The sequence below is a fragment of the Nerophis ophidion genome, linkage group LG15, assembly GCF_033978795.1.
Source record: "Nerophis ophidion isolate RoL-2023_Sa linkage group LG15, RoL_Noph_v1.0, whole genome shotgun sequence".
In the NCBI taxonomy this organism is placed as follows: Eukaryota; Metazoa; Chordata; class Actinopteri; order Syngnathiformes; family Syngnathidae; genus Nerophis; species Nerophis ophidion.
In genome coordinates, this window is record NC_084625.1 from 45,866,828 (window position 1) to 45,886,949 (window position 20,122).

Genomic DNA, 20,122 nt, shown 5'->3' on the forward strand with positions numbered 1-20,122 from the left:
AAAACCCCAACATATTTATCGACCTTATTTTATATTGATGACTTGTCTATCGCCATATATACTGATAGCGTTTAATCACCCCAGATCTAGCGCTGACAACAGTTTATTCAAACCATAAAGTTCCAAAACAACTAAAGCCTCGTCTGCTTTTCGAAAAAAATGTTAGAATGTTAAGAATCTTGTTTAAACAAGCCTCAACTGTGACCTTTGACATTTTTTTTTTTTTAAAAACCCAAAAGAGGCTTTGACTCCCAACAAGTCTCAGTGTGTCCAACCACTGAATGAATGAAAAAAAAACGACATTCAAAACATTTCAAACTCAACAAACAGGATAAAGAACCAACAATTTCCCCATCGTTGTATTAGAGCAGCAGACGGTTAAATTAATAAAATAAAAATAAGCTATTTTTAAATAGTGTATCACATGTGGAAGAGGAATTCATATTTAAGAGCTTATTTGTAGTCCATTGATTGCTATTATTATTAGATATTATTAGAGTAGACTCTCCAAGACACAGTAGTATATCGGCTTAAGTGTGTTGCCATAATCAGGAAGTAGTCTTTGCTATTAAATTGAATGTGCCAGTCCTTTCTTTTGTTAAACCATACTGGGCAGGTAACCATTATATAGTATATTGTAGCGCCCCAGAAGAGTTAGTGCTGCAAGGGATCCTGGGTATTTCTTCTGTTGTGTTACGGTGTGGATGTTCTCCCGAAATGTGTTTGTCATTCTTGTTTGGTGTGGGTTCACAGTGTTAAAGTTGTTTATACGGCCACCCACAGTGTGACCTGTATGGCTGTTGACCAAGTATGCTGGCATTCACTTGTGTGTGTGAAAAGCCGTAGGTATTGTGTGACTGGGCCGGCACGCAAAGGCAGTGCCTTTAAAGTTTATTGGCGCTCTGTACTTTTCCCTACGTCCGTGTACACAGTGGCGTTTGAAAATGTCATGAATTTTACTTTTTGAAACTGATACCGATAATTTACGATATTTCATTTCAAAGCATTCATCGGCCATTAATATTGGCAGTCCGATGTTATCGGACATCCCTAGTTACTAACTTTGGTGTGGCGTTGCATCCTTATTTGTCATTATTCTAAAAGGACACTTAGATCCCATCCGTGAATTTTTTTTATGCGTAGCAGCAGCAAGTCATAATTAAAACGACCAGCTGGATAAAACAAATACTGATAACCTCATCATTTGTCCAGATTTTTTAATCGGTCCTCATGGACGACCCAATTTGGAACCGGCACCAAAAAATACCGGTACTCGGTATACGTCCCTAAGATAAACTGCACTCCGGACATGGCCGTTTGCAAAATTGATTAGTAAACGCCAATAATTGATGCTTTATTGTAAATAAAGTAATGCAGACGGCTCTAAAATTTGTCTGACTCACAGATCACTTTGATTCGCTCATTAAGCGGTTAGCTTGCTCTTGGTGTCAAACATGTTTAGCCTAGTCCTCCCAGTGATAACGCTACTTATTAAGATACCAAGTAATACAGTTTTTTTTACTGCAACGGCAGTAATTATCCACAATGTAATGATAATCACCACATCCCTAGTTTATAAGCATACATGCCAACCCTACCGATTTTCCTGGTAGACTCCCGAATTTCCGTGCCCCCCTCGAAAATCTCCCGGGGCAACCATTCTCCCCATTTCCACCCGGACAACAATATTGGGGGCGTGTCTTAAAGGCACTGCCGTTAGCGTCCTCTCTCACCTGAAAATTCAGCACGATGTCATCCGTTTCTGATTTATTAAATGTATAACAGTGCAAAATATTGCTCATTTGTAGTGGTCTTTCTTGAACTATTTGGAAAAAAAAAGATATAAAAATAACTAAAAACTTGTTGAAAAAAAAAAACAAGTGATTCAACTATAAATAAAGATTTGTACACATAAAGTGCCCTCTTTGGGGATTGTAATAGAGGGTTAAAAACAATAAAAATCAGTTCCCAGTGGCTTGTTGTATTTTTTGAAGTTTTTTACTAAATTTTACCGGTTCAGGAATATCCCTAAATAAAGCTTTAAAGTGCCTTATTTTCGCTATCTTCGAAACCACTATCCATTTCCCTGTGACGTCATACAGTGCTGCCAATACAAACAACATGGCGGTTACCACAGCAAGATATAGCGACATTAGCTCGGATTCAGACTCGGATTTCAGCGGCTTAAGCGATTCAACAGATTACGCATGTATTGAAACAGATAGTGGGAGTATGGAGGCAGATAGCGAAAACGAAATTGAAGAAGAAATTGAAGCTATTGAGCGAATAGCTATTGACGCTATTCGGCCATAGCGTGGGTGTACCTAATGAAGTGGCCCATAGCATGGCTGCCTTATTAGCATCGCCGGTAAAATGTGCGGACAAAACGATCTGGACTTTCGCATCTTGTGACACTGGAGCAACTTAAATCCGTCGATTGGTAAGTGTTTGTTTCGCATTAAATGTGGGTATCTAGTTTCAAATGTACATACAGCTAGCGTAACAGCATGTTAGCATTGATTAGCATAGCATGTTAGCATCGATTAGCTGGCAGTCATGCCGTGACCAAATATGTCTGATTAGCACATAAGTCAACAACATCAACAAAACTCACCTTTTATCATTTCGTTGACTTAATTGTTGCAAATGCATCTGCAGGTTATCCATACATCTCTGTGCCATGTCTGTCTTAGCATCGCCGGTAAAATGTGCGGACACTCTGGTACATTCAATGGGGGTCTGGCGGCAGATTTCTTGCCAGTGGTGCAACTTGAATCCCTCCCTGTTAGTGTTGTTACACCCTCCGACAAGACACCGACGAGGCATGATGTCTCCAAGGTTCCAAAAAATAGTCGAAAAAACGGAAAATAACAGAGCTGAGACCCGGTGTTTGTAATGTGAAAATGAATATGGCGGGTGTGTTACCTCGGTGACGTCACGTTCTGACGTCATCGCTAAAAGAGCGATAAACAGAAAGGCGTTTAATTTGCCAAAATTCATCCATTTAGAGTTTGGAAATCGGTTGAAAAAATACATGGTCTTTTTTTCTGCACCATCAAGGTATATATTGACGCTTGCATAGGTTTGGTGATAATGTTCCCCTTTAACATCAATATTTATGGAACATGTCCGCAAAAAAATCTAGCTGTCAACACTGAATATTGCATTGTTGCATTTCTTTTCACAATTTACATTCATATTTTGTTGAAGTATTATTCAATAAATATATTTATAAAGGATTTTGGAATTGTTGCTATTTTTAGAATAATTTTTTCAAAATCTCACGTACCCCTTGGCATACCTTCAAGTACCCCCATTTGAGAATCACTGCACTAGACCATTCTGATCATCATCACGTCTTTTATTCCGGGGCCAAATACTGCATCTACGTCATGGGACCAAATATTCCGGTTTGCCAAGTGACTCTACATGCACGTTAATTACTAGTCTCAACGACAATTGCTTGCCAACCAGGAAGAAGAATAAAGTTGGGAAATTACAGAATGAGCCGTGAACACACGCTGCCTTTTTGGTCGCCGTTACTATAGTAACCATTTTTGTAGCACAAAAACTTAAAGAGACATCGAGTTTGGAACCGTCTTTAGGGTCACAATTGTCACACGTTTAAGGCTGGTCCATCTATCGAATTTATTGATTAAATTCTAGCATTTTGTTGCAGATGATTTGAAAAAAATTATAATAAAATACTTGTCTCCCCCGTTAGCTTCCCCAGCCCTGCCACCCCCGAGTGTTGTCAGTGCTTTAGATCTGCGGTATTTGACGTAAACTGCGCGCTGCAAAGTTTGTTGTTATTAAAAAAAAAAAAAAAAAAGGCATCAGCACAACAAACTTATTGCAGCATCTGAACTGGCATCAAGCCGACTGGGGGACATGCAACTCTTTACGGGGCCAACGAGGCAGCAGCAACAACAACAATCTCCACCTCAGAAGCATCCTAACTGGGGTGGAATCATTTACACTTAAGACCTAAACAGACATAGATACAACTTTATATTAGGGGTGTAACGGTACACAAAAATTTCGGTTCGGTACGTACCTCGGTTTAGAGGTCACGGTTCAGTTCATTTTCGGTACAATAAGAAAATATACATTTTTTGGTTATTTATTCACCAAATTTGCAAAATCTTCCACCAAAAATATTTTTCTTAGTGGAATATTTGATGTGAAGTAATGGTAACCTTGATAATAATTCATAGTAACATTGATTTGGATTCAATATTATAGAATAGAATAGAAATTACTTTATCCCTGGGGGAAATTCAGCACCACAGTTCACTCACAATATCCATCCATCCATTTTCTGCCGCTTATTCCCGTTCGGGGTCGCGGGGGGCGCTGGCGCCTATCTCAGCTACAATCGGGCGGAAGGCGGGGTACACCCTGGACAAGTCGCCACCTCATCGCAGGGCCATCACAGATAGACAGACAACATTCACACCCACATTCACACACTAGGGCCAATTTTAGTGTTGCCAATCAACCTATCCCCAGGTGCATGTCTTTGGAAGTGGGAGGAAGCCGGAGTACCCGGAGGGAACCCACGCATTCACGGGGAGAACATGCAAACTCCACACAGAAAGATCCCGAGCCTGGATTTGAACCCAGGACTGCAGGACCTTCGTATTGTGAGGCAGACGCACTAACCCCTCTGCCACCGTGAAGCCCTCACTCACAATAGACAAGAATAATAAAAAATAATATATTATCCATCCATCCATCCATTTTCTACCGCTCATTCCCCTTCGGGGCCGCCGGCGCCCATCTCAGCTACAATCGGGCGGAAGGCAGGGCACACCCCGGACAAGTCGCTACCTCATCGCAGGGCCAACACAGATAGACAGACAACATTCACACTCACATTCACACACTAGGGCCAATTTAGTGTTGCCAATCAACCTATCCCCAGGTGCATGTCTTTGGAAGTGGGAGGAAGCCGGAGTACCCGGAGGGAACCCACGCATTCACGGGGAGAACATGCAAACTCCACACAGAAAGATCCCGAGCCTGAATTTGAACCCAGGACTACTGGAACTTCGTATTGTGAGGCAGACGCACTAACCCCTCTGCCACTGTGAAAATAATATATTATATATATAATATATAAATATATTCTACATATACTCTACATAAGTTTATGTTTTGAGCAATGACAGTTTGAAAGAGAAAAACAACAACTTTGTTTTACTAATCAACATTGCAACTTTTTCTTCATTACATTTAACATTTAAACTTTTTTTATTTAACTTTTGTTATGTTTTTGTTTATTTTAATAGTATTTTAAGAATGTGCCGTGGGCCTTTAAAACAGTGGCCCCCAACCTTTTTGTAGCTCCGGACCGGTCAACGCTTGATAATTTGTCCCGCTGCCTGGCAGGGTTTTTTTTTTTTTTTTGGTCATGAAAAAGGGAGGTTTTTTTTTTGAGTTGGTGCACTAATTGTGCAGATTGGATTTTAACCTATTTAAAACATGTCATCAAAATTCTAAAATGAATCTTAATCAGGAAAATATATTAATGATGTTCCATAAATTCTTTTTTACATTTTTTTCAAAAAGATTCGAATTAGCTAGTTTTTCTCTTCATATTTTTCGGTAGAATTTTGAATTTTAAAGAGTCGAAATTGAAGAAAAACTATGTTTCAAAATTTAATTTTAATTTTTTTCTTGTTTTCTCCTCTTTTAAACCGTTCAATTAAGTGTTTTTTTCATCATTTATTCTCTACAAAAAAACCCTCCGTAAAAGGAAAAAAAATGTACGACGGAATGACAGACAGAAATACCCATTTTTTTATACATTTAAATTTATTTATTAAAGGTAAATTGAGCAAATTGGCTATTTTTGGCAATTTATTTAAGTGTGTATCAAACTGGTAGCCCTTCGCATTAATCAGTACCCAAGAAGTAGCTCTTGGTTTCAAAAAGGTTGCTGACCCCTGGTCTAACCCCTGAGTAGACAACCAGATGGGATGTTTAATAGTGAGCCCTCTTTTAGTAGATCAATAATCAAACTTACCATGGCGAGTTGGCGCCCGATGTTCCCCACAGTCACGCCGCCGGAGAAGAATATACAGGGCAGCCAGGAGCGCACATATAAGAAGTCCGGAGACGTGTACCTGGCAACGAATGACAAGATCTCCGGTCAAATGCTGAACTTTTGGGTCAGAGCGTGAACTACAACTTTGGATGTTGTGTTGTGCATACTGGTAGACGCCGTTGTAGACCAGGAGCTGAGTGAAGACGGTGGCCAGGAAGGCGGTGGTCACGCCCAGACCAAAGCCGCTGCGGGAGCGGTCGAAGGTCCACCACAGGCCCAGCGACAAGGCGGCCAAAGTAAGCGACAGCTGCACGTTGTTGTCAAAGTCCAGTTTCTGTTGTTGCGTCCAGTTAAGGTCAAAAGCAAATATTTCAAAAGGCGAGGACGGAATAAATGAGTCGGCATGGAAGGATACGACACTGGCGTGGTTGATGCCCACAAAGACGGCGATGCACCTCATGACGCTCGCCCACTCCCGCTTGAACTTGTGAGGCTCTCCCAAGTGGCTGTCCAGACACGGGTACAGCAGGCCCACCACAGCTGCCAAAAAAGAAAAAAAAAAAAAAAAAAAAAAAAAAAAGAGTCAAACTTCCAAAAGATCAGCACAAACCGGTCCAATTCAGGAAGTGCTGCGTGGTGTCTTTTGCTGAGTGTGCGGAACGGATTCCCAACACAAAACCAAAGAACAAGTAATAAGCATGCATTGTTTCAGCAGCAGTGTACAGAGTTGAGATAGAATTTAAAAAGTAAAAATTAAATAATGGGGGTATAAATGGAAACAAAATAGGAAAATATTACAATATTACAATACATGTACGGACTGAATTTGGCAAAAGAGCTTTTGGCATTGCTGCCCTTATGGCAGGGGTCGGGAACCTTTTTGACTGAGACAGCCATGAAAGCCAAATTTTTTAAAGTGTATTACCGTGAGAGCCGTATTTTATGTTTTATCCAATCCAATCCAATCCCCTTTATTTATATAGCACATTTAAACAACAATAACGTTTCCAAAGTGCTGCACAGCCATGTTAAAAACAATATTATGCTCCACCAATGACTGAATAAAACAAAAAATTAATAAAAATAAAACCAATAAAAACAATATAAAAACAAATATGATTAAAAACTATTTTAAAGGGTAAAATCAATTAAAACAGTAAAATAAAAATAAAAGTGTATAAAAAACACAGAGGACAACAGAGGACAGAGGACCACACAACTCACGTAGTGTTAAAAGCCAAAGAATAAAAGTGGGTCTTAAGACGAGACTTAAAACACTCCACTGTGGAAGCAGTTTGAACATGGAGGGGCAGAGTGTTCCAGAGCTCAGGGCCGACCACAGAGAAGGCCCTGTCTCCCCTGGTCTTAAGTCTGGTCTTGGGCACCACGAGCTGGAGCTGGCTTTCGGACCTTAGAGCGCGCGCAGGTATGTAAATTTGGATAAGGTCCGAGATATATTCAGGTGCCAGTCCATGTAAAGATTTAAAAACAAACAGCAATGTTTTAAAATCAATTCTAAAATGAACAGGGAGCCAGTGCAAACTCTGAAGAATTGGGGTTATATGCTGGCGTTTCCTGGCCCCTGTTAAAAGTCGTGCTGCCGCGTTCTGGACTAACTACAACCGGGAGAGAGCTTTTTGGCTAATGCCAGCATAAAGTGCATTGCAGTAGTCCAGGCCACTTGAAATAAAAGCATGCACGACTTGTTCAAAAAGGTTAAAAGATAAAAACAGTTTAACCTTTACTAAAAGACGAAGGTGATAAAAACACTGAATACAACTAAATGCATGCATTTTTTAAGTAAGACCTACATTTTTAGAGTATAAGTCTTATATTTTATATCATTTTTATTCTGAAGCTAACCAACAATAAATAAAATACTTCTTTGGCAACACTAAAATGGCCCTAGTGTGTAAAGGTGAGTGTGAATGTCGTCTGTCTATCTGTGTTGGCTCTGTGATGAGGTGGCGACTTGTCCAGGGTGTACACCGCCTTCTGCCCAAATGCAGCTGAGATAGGCTCCAGCAACCCCCGCGACCCCAAAAGGGAATAAGCGGTAGAAAATTGAGCAAATTGGTTATTTTTGGCAATTTATTTACGTGTGTATCAAACTGGTAGCTCTTCGCATTAATCGGTACCCAAGAAGTAGCTCTTGGTTTCAAAAAGGTTGGGAACCTTTTTGGCTGAGAGCCAAGAAGCCAAATATTTTAAAATGTATTTCCAGTAAGAGCCATATAATTTTTTTTTCAAACACTGAACACAACTAATTGCGTGCATTTTTAATTAAGCCCAACATCTCTTATTCTTTGTAATAACATTGTTATTCTGAAGCTAACTGTGGAGGGGGCGTGGCCTGCAGCGAAGCGGGGTGTTGCCAGGATCGGCCTCGAAATCAGCGACAGGTGCGTAGATGGCCCACGTTGGCCCTGTTATCTAATCACCTGTCGCTCTGTTATAAACAGCAGCCAGGAGGAGAGACAGGGTTGGAGCGCGAGTCAGAGCGCGAGCGAATACGAGAACGAAAGAGAAAAAGACAATTGCTGGAAAGCAACTGAGAGACTTATTGAAAAATAAAACAATATTGTAACCCCGAAACAGGCTCTCATGTTGGTGCTTGGTGGTCTGAAGAACCCCCAGGAGGGCAAGCCCCACACTAACCAATAATAAATAAATAACGTCTTATCATTTACGTAACTTCTTGAACAGGTGCGGTAGAAAACGGATGGATTAAAAATGCATGAGAATGTTTTGTATTTTGAACATTATTTCTAACACTGTGATTACAAGTGGAATTAAAGCTGCAAGCAGCATTGGTCGGGTCCGCCTTTGGCTGCCGCCGCTACTCAAGCCCTGGTCTAAGTCAGACCAACATAGAGGTCTTTATTTCATGTCTCTACGACATTTCTAACAGAAGTTACATGCAGTTTTGTCTGGGTTTTTTCCTAGGGGGCGCTAGGGCGCAATTTAGATTTTTAGGGTTTGGTTTTTTTATTAGATGGCAATGTTCGCCACTCCTGATGTGTGTGTAAAATTTGGTGAGTTTTAAAGCATGGTAAGGGGGACAAATTACAGATCGGCGTTTCTGGATGTTGTTGATAAATGGCTTTCGCTTTGTATAGTAGAGCTTTAACTTGCACTTTGAAGCATTTTAAAGGGGACAAATTACAGCTCAAAGAGGCAAAAATGATATTTTTTAGGAAACTTTGCGCAGGGGTTCTTTGAAGGCGCGTGAAATCAAAACCGGAGCAGTAATCAAAACTTTGTTGGACAGTTTTAATCAAAAGGGTTCAATCTCTCTCCTGTGCGAGTTTGAAGCCGAAACGACAAACGCACTCGGAGGAGTTTACGTTTAAAAAAGGTGACAAGTTTTTACCAAACATTTATTTTGAAGGGGTAATTTTTAACTTCCTGTTGATTTTTGCCAAAGGATGTCAATCATCTAAATGTAGGTCTAAGTGAGACCTACATAGAAGTTTTTGTTTCATGTTTTTCCGGCATTCCTACTGGAAGTTACAAGCAATTTTGTTTGTGTTTTCTTCCTAGGAGCAGTTTTTGCTGTGTTTTATTCAAAAATTGCGCTAGAGCGAAATTGAGTATTGGGATTTTTTTTTTCATTAGATCGCAATTTTCGCCAGTCCTGATGTGTGTGCCAAGTTTGGTGAGTTTTGAAGCATGTTGAGGGGGTCAAATTACAGCTCAAAGAGGCAAAAATAGCATTTTTTGCGAAAAATTTGCCTTGAATGGGTTTTTGCAAAATTTTTGTTGATTTTTGCCCCAGAAGATACAATTATGAAATCTAGGTCTAAGTCAGCCCTACATAGAGGTTTTTGTTTCATGTCTCTACGACATTCCTAACGGAAGTTACGAGCATTCTGTTTTTTTTTTTCTAGGGGGCGCTAGAGTGCAATTTTCCTTTTTGGGGTTTGGTTACTTAATAAGTTGGGAAGGTTTGCCACACCGACGTGTGTGTCAAATTTCGTGAGTTTTGAAGCATGTTAAGGGGGTCAAATTAGGGTGCGAAGGAGCGGAATAATAATAAAACACAGCAGTTTCAATAGGGTCCGCAGGCCCATTGCAAAAGGACTCCACAGGAGCAAAGTTTCCAAAAAAATTTCATTTTTGCCTCTTTGAGCTGTAATTTGACCCCTTTAAAATGCTTCAAAGTGCAAGTTAAAGCTCTACTATACAAAGCGAAAGCCATTTGTCAACAACATCCAGAAACGCCGACCTGTAATTTGACCCCCTTACCATGCTTTAAAACTCACCAAATTTTACACACACATCAGGAGTGGGGAAAATTGCCATCTAATAATAATAAAACACAGCAGTTTCAATAGGGTCCTTGGCCCATTGCAAAAGGACTCCCGTGGAGTCCTTTTGCAATGGGCAAAGTTTCCTAAAAAATGTCATTTTTGCCTCTTTGAGCTGCAATTTGACCCCTTTAAAATGCTTCAAAGTGCAAGTTAAAGCTCTACTATACAAAGCGAAAGCCATTTATCAACAACATCCAGAAACGCCGACCTGTAATTTGACCCCCTTACCATGCTTTAAAACTCACCAAATTTTACACACACATCAGGAGTGGTGAAGATTGCCATCTAATAATAATAAAACAGGGCTTCACGGTAGCAGAGGGGTTAGTGCGTCTGCCTCACAATACGAAGGTCCTGCAGTCCTGGGTTCAAATCCAGGCTCGGGATCTTTCTGTGTGGAGTTTGCATGTTCTCCCCGTGAATGCGTGGGTTCCCTCCGGGTACTCCGGCTTCCTCCCACCTCCAAAGACATGCACCTGGGGATAGGTTGATTGGCAACACTAAATTGGTCCTAGTGTGTGAATGTTGTCTGTCTATCTGTGTTGGCCCTGCGATGAGGTGGCGACTTGTCCAGGGTGTACCCCGCCTTCCGCCCGATTGCAGCTGGGATAGGCGCCAGCGCCCCCGGGACCCCGAAAGGGAATAAGCGGTAGAAAATGGATGGATGGATAATAATAAAACACAGCAGTTTCAATAGGGTCCGCAGGCCCATTGCCAAACTTTGGCAATGGGCCTGCGGACCCTAATTATTCATTACTTATCGTGTCAAGCATTGTCAGCTCAGATTTACCTGAGAGCCAGGTGCAGTCATCAAAAGAGCCACATCTGGCTCGCGAGCCATAGGTTCCCTACCCCTGCCATAGCTTGTGTTTGTCAATTGTTTTTTACATTTTTTTTTATAATATAGCGTAAACAAAACGTCTGTATTTTTATAATAAAGCGTTAACAAAACGTCTGTATTTTTATAATATAGAATTATATTTTATAATATAGCGTTAACAAAACGTCTGTATTAATCATGACCCCGGAAGATTTGGAGTGACAACGCACTCTTTCCCGCCCACTTCCTGCTTTTTTTTTTTTTTTAACCATAACCAGCCCCGCCCTTTCATCACCCGTTATGACGCTGACCAATGAGCGAGCGTCTCGTTGGTGTCGCCTTTGCGGCGGCCAATCAGAGAGCGAGAAGACTTTACCCGCAAATGACCGCCAAACAGCCTTTATGTAACGGCCAACAAAAACGTAGCCAAGCGCTGTCCTCGTGCTCCCCCCGTCTTTAATTTATGGCTGTTTATCACCAAACATGTCGTCAAAGTAAACTACCGTTGAGATAGCAACGGTACCCAAACAACATAAAGGTGATTAAAGAGCGTAACTTACCCGCCCCTGTGCCGCAGCACGGCGGGATCCACCAGGCGGACGAGAAGAGCGTCGTCATGACTTCCTCCGGGAACAGCGTCACGTTTCTCTGGATCTGCAGCAAGTTGAGCACCAGGGCGAGCAGCACCCCCACGGTGAAGAGCACCAGCCCCCGCCGGATAAGGTTGAACGTCCGGTCCCGCTGCAGGGAGCCGTGGGCGCTGCTCAGCACCGAGGCGATGACCGACATCATCTCCCCGCCTTTGGACGCCAACCAGCCGGAGGAGGACGGCGAGTGTTTGCTCTCCACGCTCGGCGCACAGGAGCAGCTCCAGCAGGGCTCCTCCAGGCTGGACATTTGGCACTTCTTAAAGCTGGGCGTCGAGTTGGTTAGTTCCTCGTCATGACGCTGGCAGGAAAGAAGGAGACATGAAAGACCGAAGGAGGCATTTAAAGGTGTCACTGGTCGGAGGAAGCTTCCACCACTGAGGCCACACGATCACAGCTGTGTAGGGTGAGACTCGGCAGCCAATCAGGGGCCGGCGTCTGATATGACGTCACTTCACCCCACCTCTCCACGCGCCACAACAACATTTTTTTCTTTCTTTTACGCAGGGGCGTCACTAGCTTTTAAGGACAGGGGGGGAGATGAACAGGATGTGAGCGAACGTAACGCACGAGTACAAAACTTTACAAACGTCTAACAAAGACCTAGAAATTCCATCCATCCATCTTCTTCCGCTTATCCGAGGTCGGGTCGCGGGGGCAGCAGCCTAAGCAGGGAAGCCCATTGATTGATTGATACTTTTATTAGTAGATTGCACAGTTCAGTACATATTCCGTACAATTGACCACTAAATGGTAACACCCGAATAAGTTTTTCAACTTGTTTAAGTTAATCAATTCATGGTAGACTTCCCTCTCCCCAGTCACTTCGTCTAGCTCAGAAGTGTCGAACTCAAATACAGAGTGGGCCAAAATTTGAAACTGAACAAAGCCGCGGCCCAAGGTTGAACAAATTAACCTTTTAATAGGGACCCAAACATTTTTTGCTTTGAATATTGAACAAGCAAGGCTTATATAACTTTATAGTGACAAGCAAAATCGAGTTTCAAGTTATAATAATAATAATTAAAAAATCTTATTGGCATATCAAATAAAATTTAAATAAGAATTGGGGGTGGTCCGGGTTTGGTGGTGGTGGGGGTGTATATTGTAGCACCTCGGAAGAGTTAGTGCTGCAAGGGGGTCTGGGTATTTCTTCTGTTGTGTTTATCTCAGTAGAAGCATTTAAGTCTCACCTTAAAACTCATTTGTACACTCTAGCCTTTAAATAGACTCCCTTTTTAGACCAGTTGATATGCCGTTTCTTTTCTTTTTCTCCTATGTCCCACTCTCCCTTGTGGAGGGGGTCCGGTCCGATCCGGTGGCCATGTACTGCTTTGCCTGTGTATCGGCTTGGGACATCTCTGCGCTGCTGATCCGCCTCCGCTTGAGATGGTTTCCTGCTGGCTCCGCTGTGAACGGGACTCAAGCTGCTGTGTTGGATCCATTATGGATTGAACTTTCACAGTATCATGTTAGACCCGCTCGACATCCATTGCTTTCCTCCTCTCCAAGGTTCTCACAGTCATCATTGTCACCGACGTCCCACTGGGTGTGAGTTTTCCTTGCCCTTATGTGGGCCTACCGAGGATGTTGTAGTGGTTTGTGTTGTGCTTTGAGACACTTGTGATTTAGGGCTATATAAGTAAACATTGATTGATTGATTGATTCTTCCGCTTATCCGAGGTCGGGTCGCGGGGGCAGCAGCCTAAGCAGGGAAGCCCATTGATTGATTGATTGATACTTTTATTAGTAGATTGCACAGTTCAGTACATATTCCGTACAATTGACCACTAAATGGTAACACCCGAATACGTTTTTCAACTTGTTTAAGTTAATCAATTCATGGTAGACTTCCCTCAGGGGTGTCAAACTCAAATACAAAGTGGGCCAAAATTTGAAACCGAACAAAGCCGCGGGCCAAGGTTGAACAAATTAACCTTTTAATAGGGACCCAAACAATTTTTGCATTGAATATTGAACAAGCAAGGCTTATATAACTTTATAGTGACAAGCAAAATCGAGTTTCAAGTTATAATAATAATAATTAAAAAATCTTATTGGCATCCATCCATCCATTTTCTACCGCTTATTCCCTTTTGGGGTCGCGGGGGGCGCTGGCGCCTATCTCAGCTACAATCAGGCGGAAGGCAGGGTACACCCTGGACAAGTCGCCACCTCATCGCAGGGCCAACACAGATAGACAGACAACATTCACACTCACATTCACACACTATCAAATAAAATTTAAATAAGAATTGGAGGTAGCGGGGGTGTATATTGTAGCACCTCGGAAGAGTTAGTGCTGCAAGGGGGTCTGGGTATTTCTTCTGTTGTGTTTATCTCAGTAGAAGCATTTAAGTCTCACCTTAAAACTCATTTGCATACTCTAGCCTTTAAATAGACTCCCTTTTTAGACCAGTTGATCTGCCGTTTCTTTTCTTTTTCTCCTATGTCCCACTCTCCATTGTGGAGGGGGTCCGGTCCGATCCGGTGGCCATGTACTGCTTGCCTGTGTATCGGCTTGGGACATCTCTGCGCTGCTGATCCGCCTCCGCTTGGGATGGTTTCCTGCTGGCTCCGCTGTGAACGGGACTCTCGCTGCTGTGTTGGATCCGCTTTGGACTGGACTCTCGCGGCTGTATTGGATCCATTATGGATTGAACTTTCACAGTATCATGTTAGACCCGCTCGACATCCATTGCTTTCGTCCTCTCCAAGGTTATCACAGTCATCATTGTCACCGACGTCCCACTGGGTGTGAGTTTTCCTTGCCCTTATGTGGGCCTACCGAGGATGTCGTAGTGGTTTGTGTTGTGCTTTGTGCAGCCCTTTGAGACACTAGTGATTTAGGGCTATATAAGTAAACATTGATTGATTGATTGATGTTGTGTTACGGTGCGGATGTTCTCCCAAAAGGTGTTTGTCATTCTTGTTTGGTGTGGGTTCACAGTGTGGCGCATATTTGAAATGGTGTTAAAGTTGTTTACACGGCCACCCTCAGTGTGACCTGTATGGCTGTTGACCAAGTATGCCTTGCATTCACTTGTGTGTGTTAAAGCCGCATGTATTATGTGACTGTGCTGGCATGTTGTTTGTATGGCGGAAAAGCGGACGTGACGGCAGGCTGTAGAGGACGCTAAAGGCAGTGCCTTCAAGACACACCCCCAGTATTGTTGTCCGGGTGAACTTTAACTCCTCCCGCTGGATCTTTCCTAGTTACCGATCAACCTGACTAGGATTTAAACCCAGTCCTCTTTGATCGGGAGATACCTGTTTTGACCACTCAGCCATCCTTGGTCTTCTTAAAGGGAGATTTCGGGCCCCAATGAAATTTTTAATTGATAACCTGTCTCAGTAAACTATGATATAAAAGCTTTCCTAGTTACCGATTGATCTGACTAGGATTTGAACCCAGTCCCTTTTGATTGGGAGCGAGCTGTTTAACTATTTTCAGGAGCGGCACTGAACTTCGGGAGTCTCCCGGGAAAATCGTGAGGGTTGGCAAGTATAAAGTATCAGCGGTGAATGCGGTGTTACAGAGGCACCGCCGCTGAATAATACCGGCGGGCCAGCTCTAATCTTAATTTGATATTACCAAATGAACCTCGGGCCATAGTTTGACACCCATGGTCTAGCTCTTCCCGGGGGATCCTGAAGCATTCCCAGGCCAGCCGGGAGACATAGTCTTCCCAACGTGTCCTGGGTCTTCCCCTTGGCCTCCTACAGGTCCGACGTGCCCTAAACACCTCCCTAGGGAGGCATTCGGGTGGCATCCTGACCAGATGCCCGAACCACCTCATCTGGCTCCTCTCGATGTGGAGGAGCAGCGGCTTTACTTTGAGTTCCTCCCGGATGGCAGAGCTTCTCACCCTATCTCTAAGGGAGAGCCTTGCCACCCGGCGGAGGAAACTCGTTCATCTGGCCGGGATCTTCAGCTCTCACTGGATCGGTTCGCAGCCGAGTGTGAAGCGATTGGAATGAGAATCAGCACCTCCAAGTCCGAGTCCATGGTTCTCACCCGGAAAAGGGTTGGGGGAGGAGCCCCTGCCCCAAGTGGAGGAGTTCAAGTACCTAGGAGTCTTGTTCACGAGTGAGGGAAGAGTGGATCGACAGGCGGATCGGTGCGGCGTCTTCAGTAATGCGGACGTTGTACCGATCCGTTGTGGTGAAGAAGGAGCTGAGCCGGAAGGCAAAGCTCTCAATTTACCGGTCGATCTACATTCCCATCCTCACCTATGGTCATGAGCTTTGGGTCATGATCGAAAGGATAAGATCACGGGTACAAGCGGCCAAAATGAGTTTCCTCCACCGGGTGGCGGGGCTCTCCCTTAGAGATAGGGTGAGAAGCTCTGACATCCGGGAGGAACTCAAGGAAAGAGAAGAGACTCAGAAATTATTCTTTGTTATTATTATTATTTCAGTCGGTTAAGGAAATTAAATATATATGGAAGTCAGAATAGAAGTGAGAAACGTTTATGTATACTGCAAGAAAGACTTAGAGTCCGTCTGCTGATCTGAAAAAGAGCCAAAGCTTTCAAAGAGCTGAGGGACCATCTCCAAAGTGCAATGCTGAAACCAATAATGCAAACAATAAAATGTAACTTCTATAGGGCTTGAAATTAATGATGTCCCGTCGTCCCGGGGATGGTAAAAAAAAAATGCACGGGACGACAATGGCTTTCAACCATTTTTTTCTTTTTCTCTTTATGTATTTATTAATTTTACATTTTATTTTAAATGTCTTGGATTTTCCTCCCTATGAAAATCCTATGAAATGTTTAACAAGCCATCTTATAATAATACAACAGCTATTAATGTAATGTTGGATTTGGTTGTCTTTTTATTTCCTAGTCAGATTTTAGGACAGCTAAAGTGTGAGGCTTTCCATAGTCCTTGAATTTGGAATGTAGGCATGAAGCCATAACAATCTGTTATCTCAACTGTCCGAGGAAGGAGGGAGAAACTGCCATTTTTAGGTTAGATCAATTTGGGCCATGCATTGAACTGTTGTATCTAGATTGATCTCCCAAAGCGCTTTGGATATAAAATATCAAAATGAGCAACCTCTGTCTCTGATTGATTTAAAACCAGTTTATGTGTCATAAAAAAAAAACCTGGGGGCCATTGACTGAAGGAAAAAACAGGTCTAAAACGCAACAATAACAAACCAATGCAATAAAACAAATATATTTTTAATGATGTTTTTTTCATTATTTTAACATTAGGCTGATGTATACTACTTTATATAGATTCTACAAGAAACACAAATCTTAAAAATAAAATCATTTACAATTGCAGACACAAGGTTTTGTGCAGTTTGACCACATAGTTGAGAAGGAGCAAAGATCTTCAATATTTGTATGTTAAAAACACAAATAAATCTTCTGGGGGAGGATGACGCCCCTACAGGTATTTGGTTTACAAACTTTCAGCCCCACCTAAAACAAGCTGATTCTGATGCATTCTCATTTTAGGCACAACATAAGACAATACTCTCTTAACAGTATAACTGTAACCAGGAATAAGTCTTCAAGTAACAATATTCAAATACTAACTTTGTTGGGTAAGTCAGACTTTCGTTTTATTCTGAATCCAGTGAAACCGGTTGGTGGTTTTAGCAGATTATAAAGACTTTCAGGTGTTTATATATGTTTAAGTATTTGGCAGACACTTTTATCCAAAGCAACATACATGAAAAATACATATAAAACAATCACTGTAAACATGATCGTTTACGGGAAGAATGTAATAGAAAATATCGATACAAATTGTCAAGGCAGAATAAACTCTCTGCTGTTGCAGCAACAGAGATAGTCTATAAGATATTTAGATATCTAGCATATTCATACATTGTTTTTTTATTTACATTTAAGAATTTGAAATAGAATGGCCGGAAAGTACATGCACCCTTTGTCGTTAGAATGTTTTTAGCACAACAATAACATCTTTGTTCAGCATGAGTCCTATGCTTTTAACACGTTAAACGCAAAAGAAAGGCTAAAATACTGCTTATGGTTCAAATTGTCATTACGCAGATAACCACAAATTTTTGCACATTTTTTGGGGTTTATCCGGAAAAAATCAGAACCATAAATTCAAAACAGCACAAAATCCAATTTTATGGCAGTATTTTAATGAAAACCAACCCTTTTTAGTTTGTTTTAAAATCTGCTATATAAATTAAAAATCTAACAACGTTTTTTATTTTTTGATTTGGGTTTCAGAATTGGAAATAGAATTAAAAGAAGGTACACGGAACAATCCAATTTATGTTCATCCAAAATGCTAAAATGCGTGGTTATCTGTGTGATGACAAGTTGAACCAGAAGCAGCATACCAGCTTTTCCTTTGTTTAGCATGTATTTAGCATAACGCTAACATCTTAAAAAAAAAAAAAAATTAAGTGTCATTAAATAGTTGTCCAACTTTTGTTTCAGAAATGGAAATAGAAAAAATGGCCCAAAATTAGTTTTTTGATTTGCATTGACGGTTCAATATGTCCTCACACAGATTTACAACAACAGATATCGGACAAACGGGCGGAAGTCGACACACGAATACCGGAAGTTTAAAATGATGCTAAACATTGTGCTCTTCAAGTCAATGAATGATTAAAACAAGAAATAAAAGCCAAACTACGTTATATATCTTAGTTATACATCAAATAATATTCACTGCATTTGATCTCGACTAATAGTTTCCTCTGACACTGTAGATTAACAATTTTTTTTTGCCTTTTAAATGTTTATTTTAGTAAATAAAATCTCACCCTATCAGAGACCGGTGTTTCACATGACGTCACTTCACCCCACCTCTCCACGCGCCACAACAACAGATGTCCGACAAGCGGGCGGAAGTCGACACACGAATACCGGAAGTTTAAAATTATGCCAAACATTGTGATTTTAAGAGTCAGTGAATGATTAAAACCAGAAATAAAAGACGAATGAAGTTATAGATCTTGGTTATAAATCAAATACATTTGATCCCGACTAATAGTTTCATAGTTTCCTCTGACACTGTAGATTCACAAATGTTTTTTTTGTCACTGCAGCCATTTAAATGTATCTATTTTAGTAAATAAAGTCTCACCCTATCAGGTTGGCGTCTGATATGACGTCACTTCACCCCACCCCGACAGATGTCGGACAAGCGGGCGGAAGTCGATACACGAATACCGAAAGTATAAAATTATGCTAATATAGCGAATGATTAAAACGAGAAATAAAAGACAAACGATGTTATATATCTTGGCTATACATCAAATAATATCCATTACATTTGATCTCGACTAATAGTTTTCTGTAACACTGTAGTTGCACAAATATTTTTTGACAATGCAGCCATTTTAATGTATCTATTTTAGTAAATAAAGTCTCACCCGTCTGATATGACGTCACTCACCCCACCCCAACAGATGTCGGAGAAGCGGGCGGAAGTAGACACACGAATACCGGAAGTTTAAAATGATGCTAAACATTGTGCTTTTAAGAGTCAGTGAATGATTAAAGCGAGAAATAATAGACAAACGATGTAATGTATCTTGGTTATACATAAAATAATATCCATTACGTTTGATCTCGACTAATAGTTTTCTCTAAAATTGTAGATTCACAAATGTGTTTGTCAATACAGCCAATAAAATTGAGCTATTTTTTTTAAGTAAATAATGCAACGATATGCAGGTTAAAATAGCAAACCCCAAAGATTATATAATTTCAACATGAAATCTGTTGTTTTTTTTTGTAACAATAATACCAAAACTACTTAACTGTGGCGTAGATCACAATATAGTATTTTGCTTTTAACTAAAAAAATGAAACCTTAAATGTATGTTGGTGGTTCACAAAGCACAATGTGAACAAGTAAAAAGCTGCAACAGATATATCGAAAAGTTTCCAAACAAAAAGGTGCACATACCAGCTAGATTCCCTCGAAGTGTGACTATTGTGTCCTACGCGGACACGCACATTTATACTCTTCAGAACCAGGTCAGTGGCACAAGTTTTTGCAAGCCTTCATGTTGTTTGCAAAGGGGGAGGGGGCGTGGCCTCCGAGTGCACGTTGGGCCGCACACATCATGTGACTGGAGCGAGGGTTCAACGCCCTGGTTGCACATCCTCTTTTTCAGTGCCCCACAACAACAGCCGGGAAACATGTTTTGCAAGATGCTACGTGGTACAGGACATGCCACCTCCCCCCAAAAAAGTGCATACGTGCCGGAAAATACAACATCCATAGGTTATTATTATTATTATTATGTCGGGCCAACTGGTGACCTGATAAGGAT

General features: G+C 41.5%; 1 protein-coding gene and 1 long non-coding RNA gene across 3 annotated transcripts in view; one reads left to right on the forward strand and one right to left on the reverse strand.

Annotated features, from left to right (window-relative positions):
• Positions 1–19,902, reverse strand: part of insig1 (insulin induced gene 1) — a 28,469-nt gene extending 8,567 nt beyond the window's left edge. The window contains exons 1-4 of one of the 2 annotated variants that reach the window (XM_061922255.1): positions 19,753–19,902; positions 11,746–12,133; positions 6,220–6,592; positions 6,032–6,131 (exon numbers count right to left, since the gene is read on the reverse strand). In XM_061922255.1, the coding sequence (XP_061778239.1) occupies positions 6,032–6,131; positions 6,220–6,592; positions 11,746–12,082 (810 nt within the window). In that variant the 5' untranslated portion in view covers positions 12,083–12,133; positions 19,753–19,902. Of the gene's footprint in view, positions 1–6,031; positions 6,132–6,219; positions 6,593–11,745; positions 12,237–19,752 lie in introns of those variants that run through there. The other variant, XM_061922256.1, reaches the window with a different exon arrangement.
• LOC133569717 (uncharacterized) lies at positions 11,471–17,028 on the forward strand. The gene is made up of 2 exons (XR_009809861.1): positions 11,471–12,475; positions 13,516–17,028. It is a non-coding gene; the product is annotated as an uncharacterized LOC133569717 (long non-coding RNA).
• Positions 19,903–20,122: the final 220 nt, after the last annotated feature.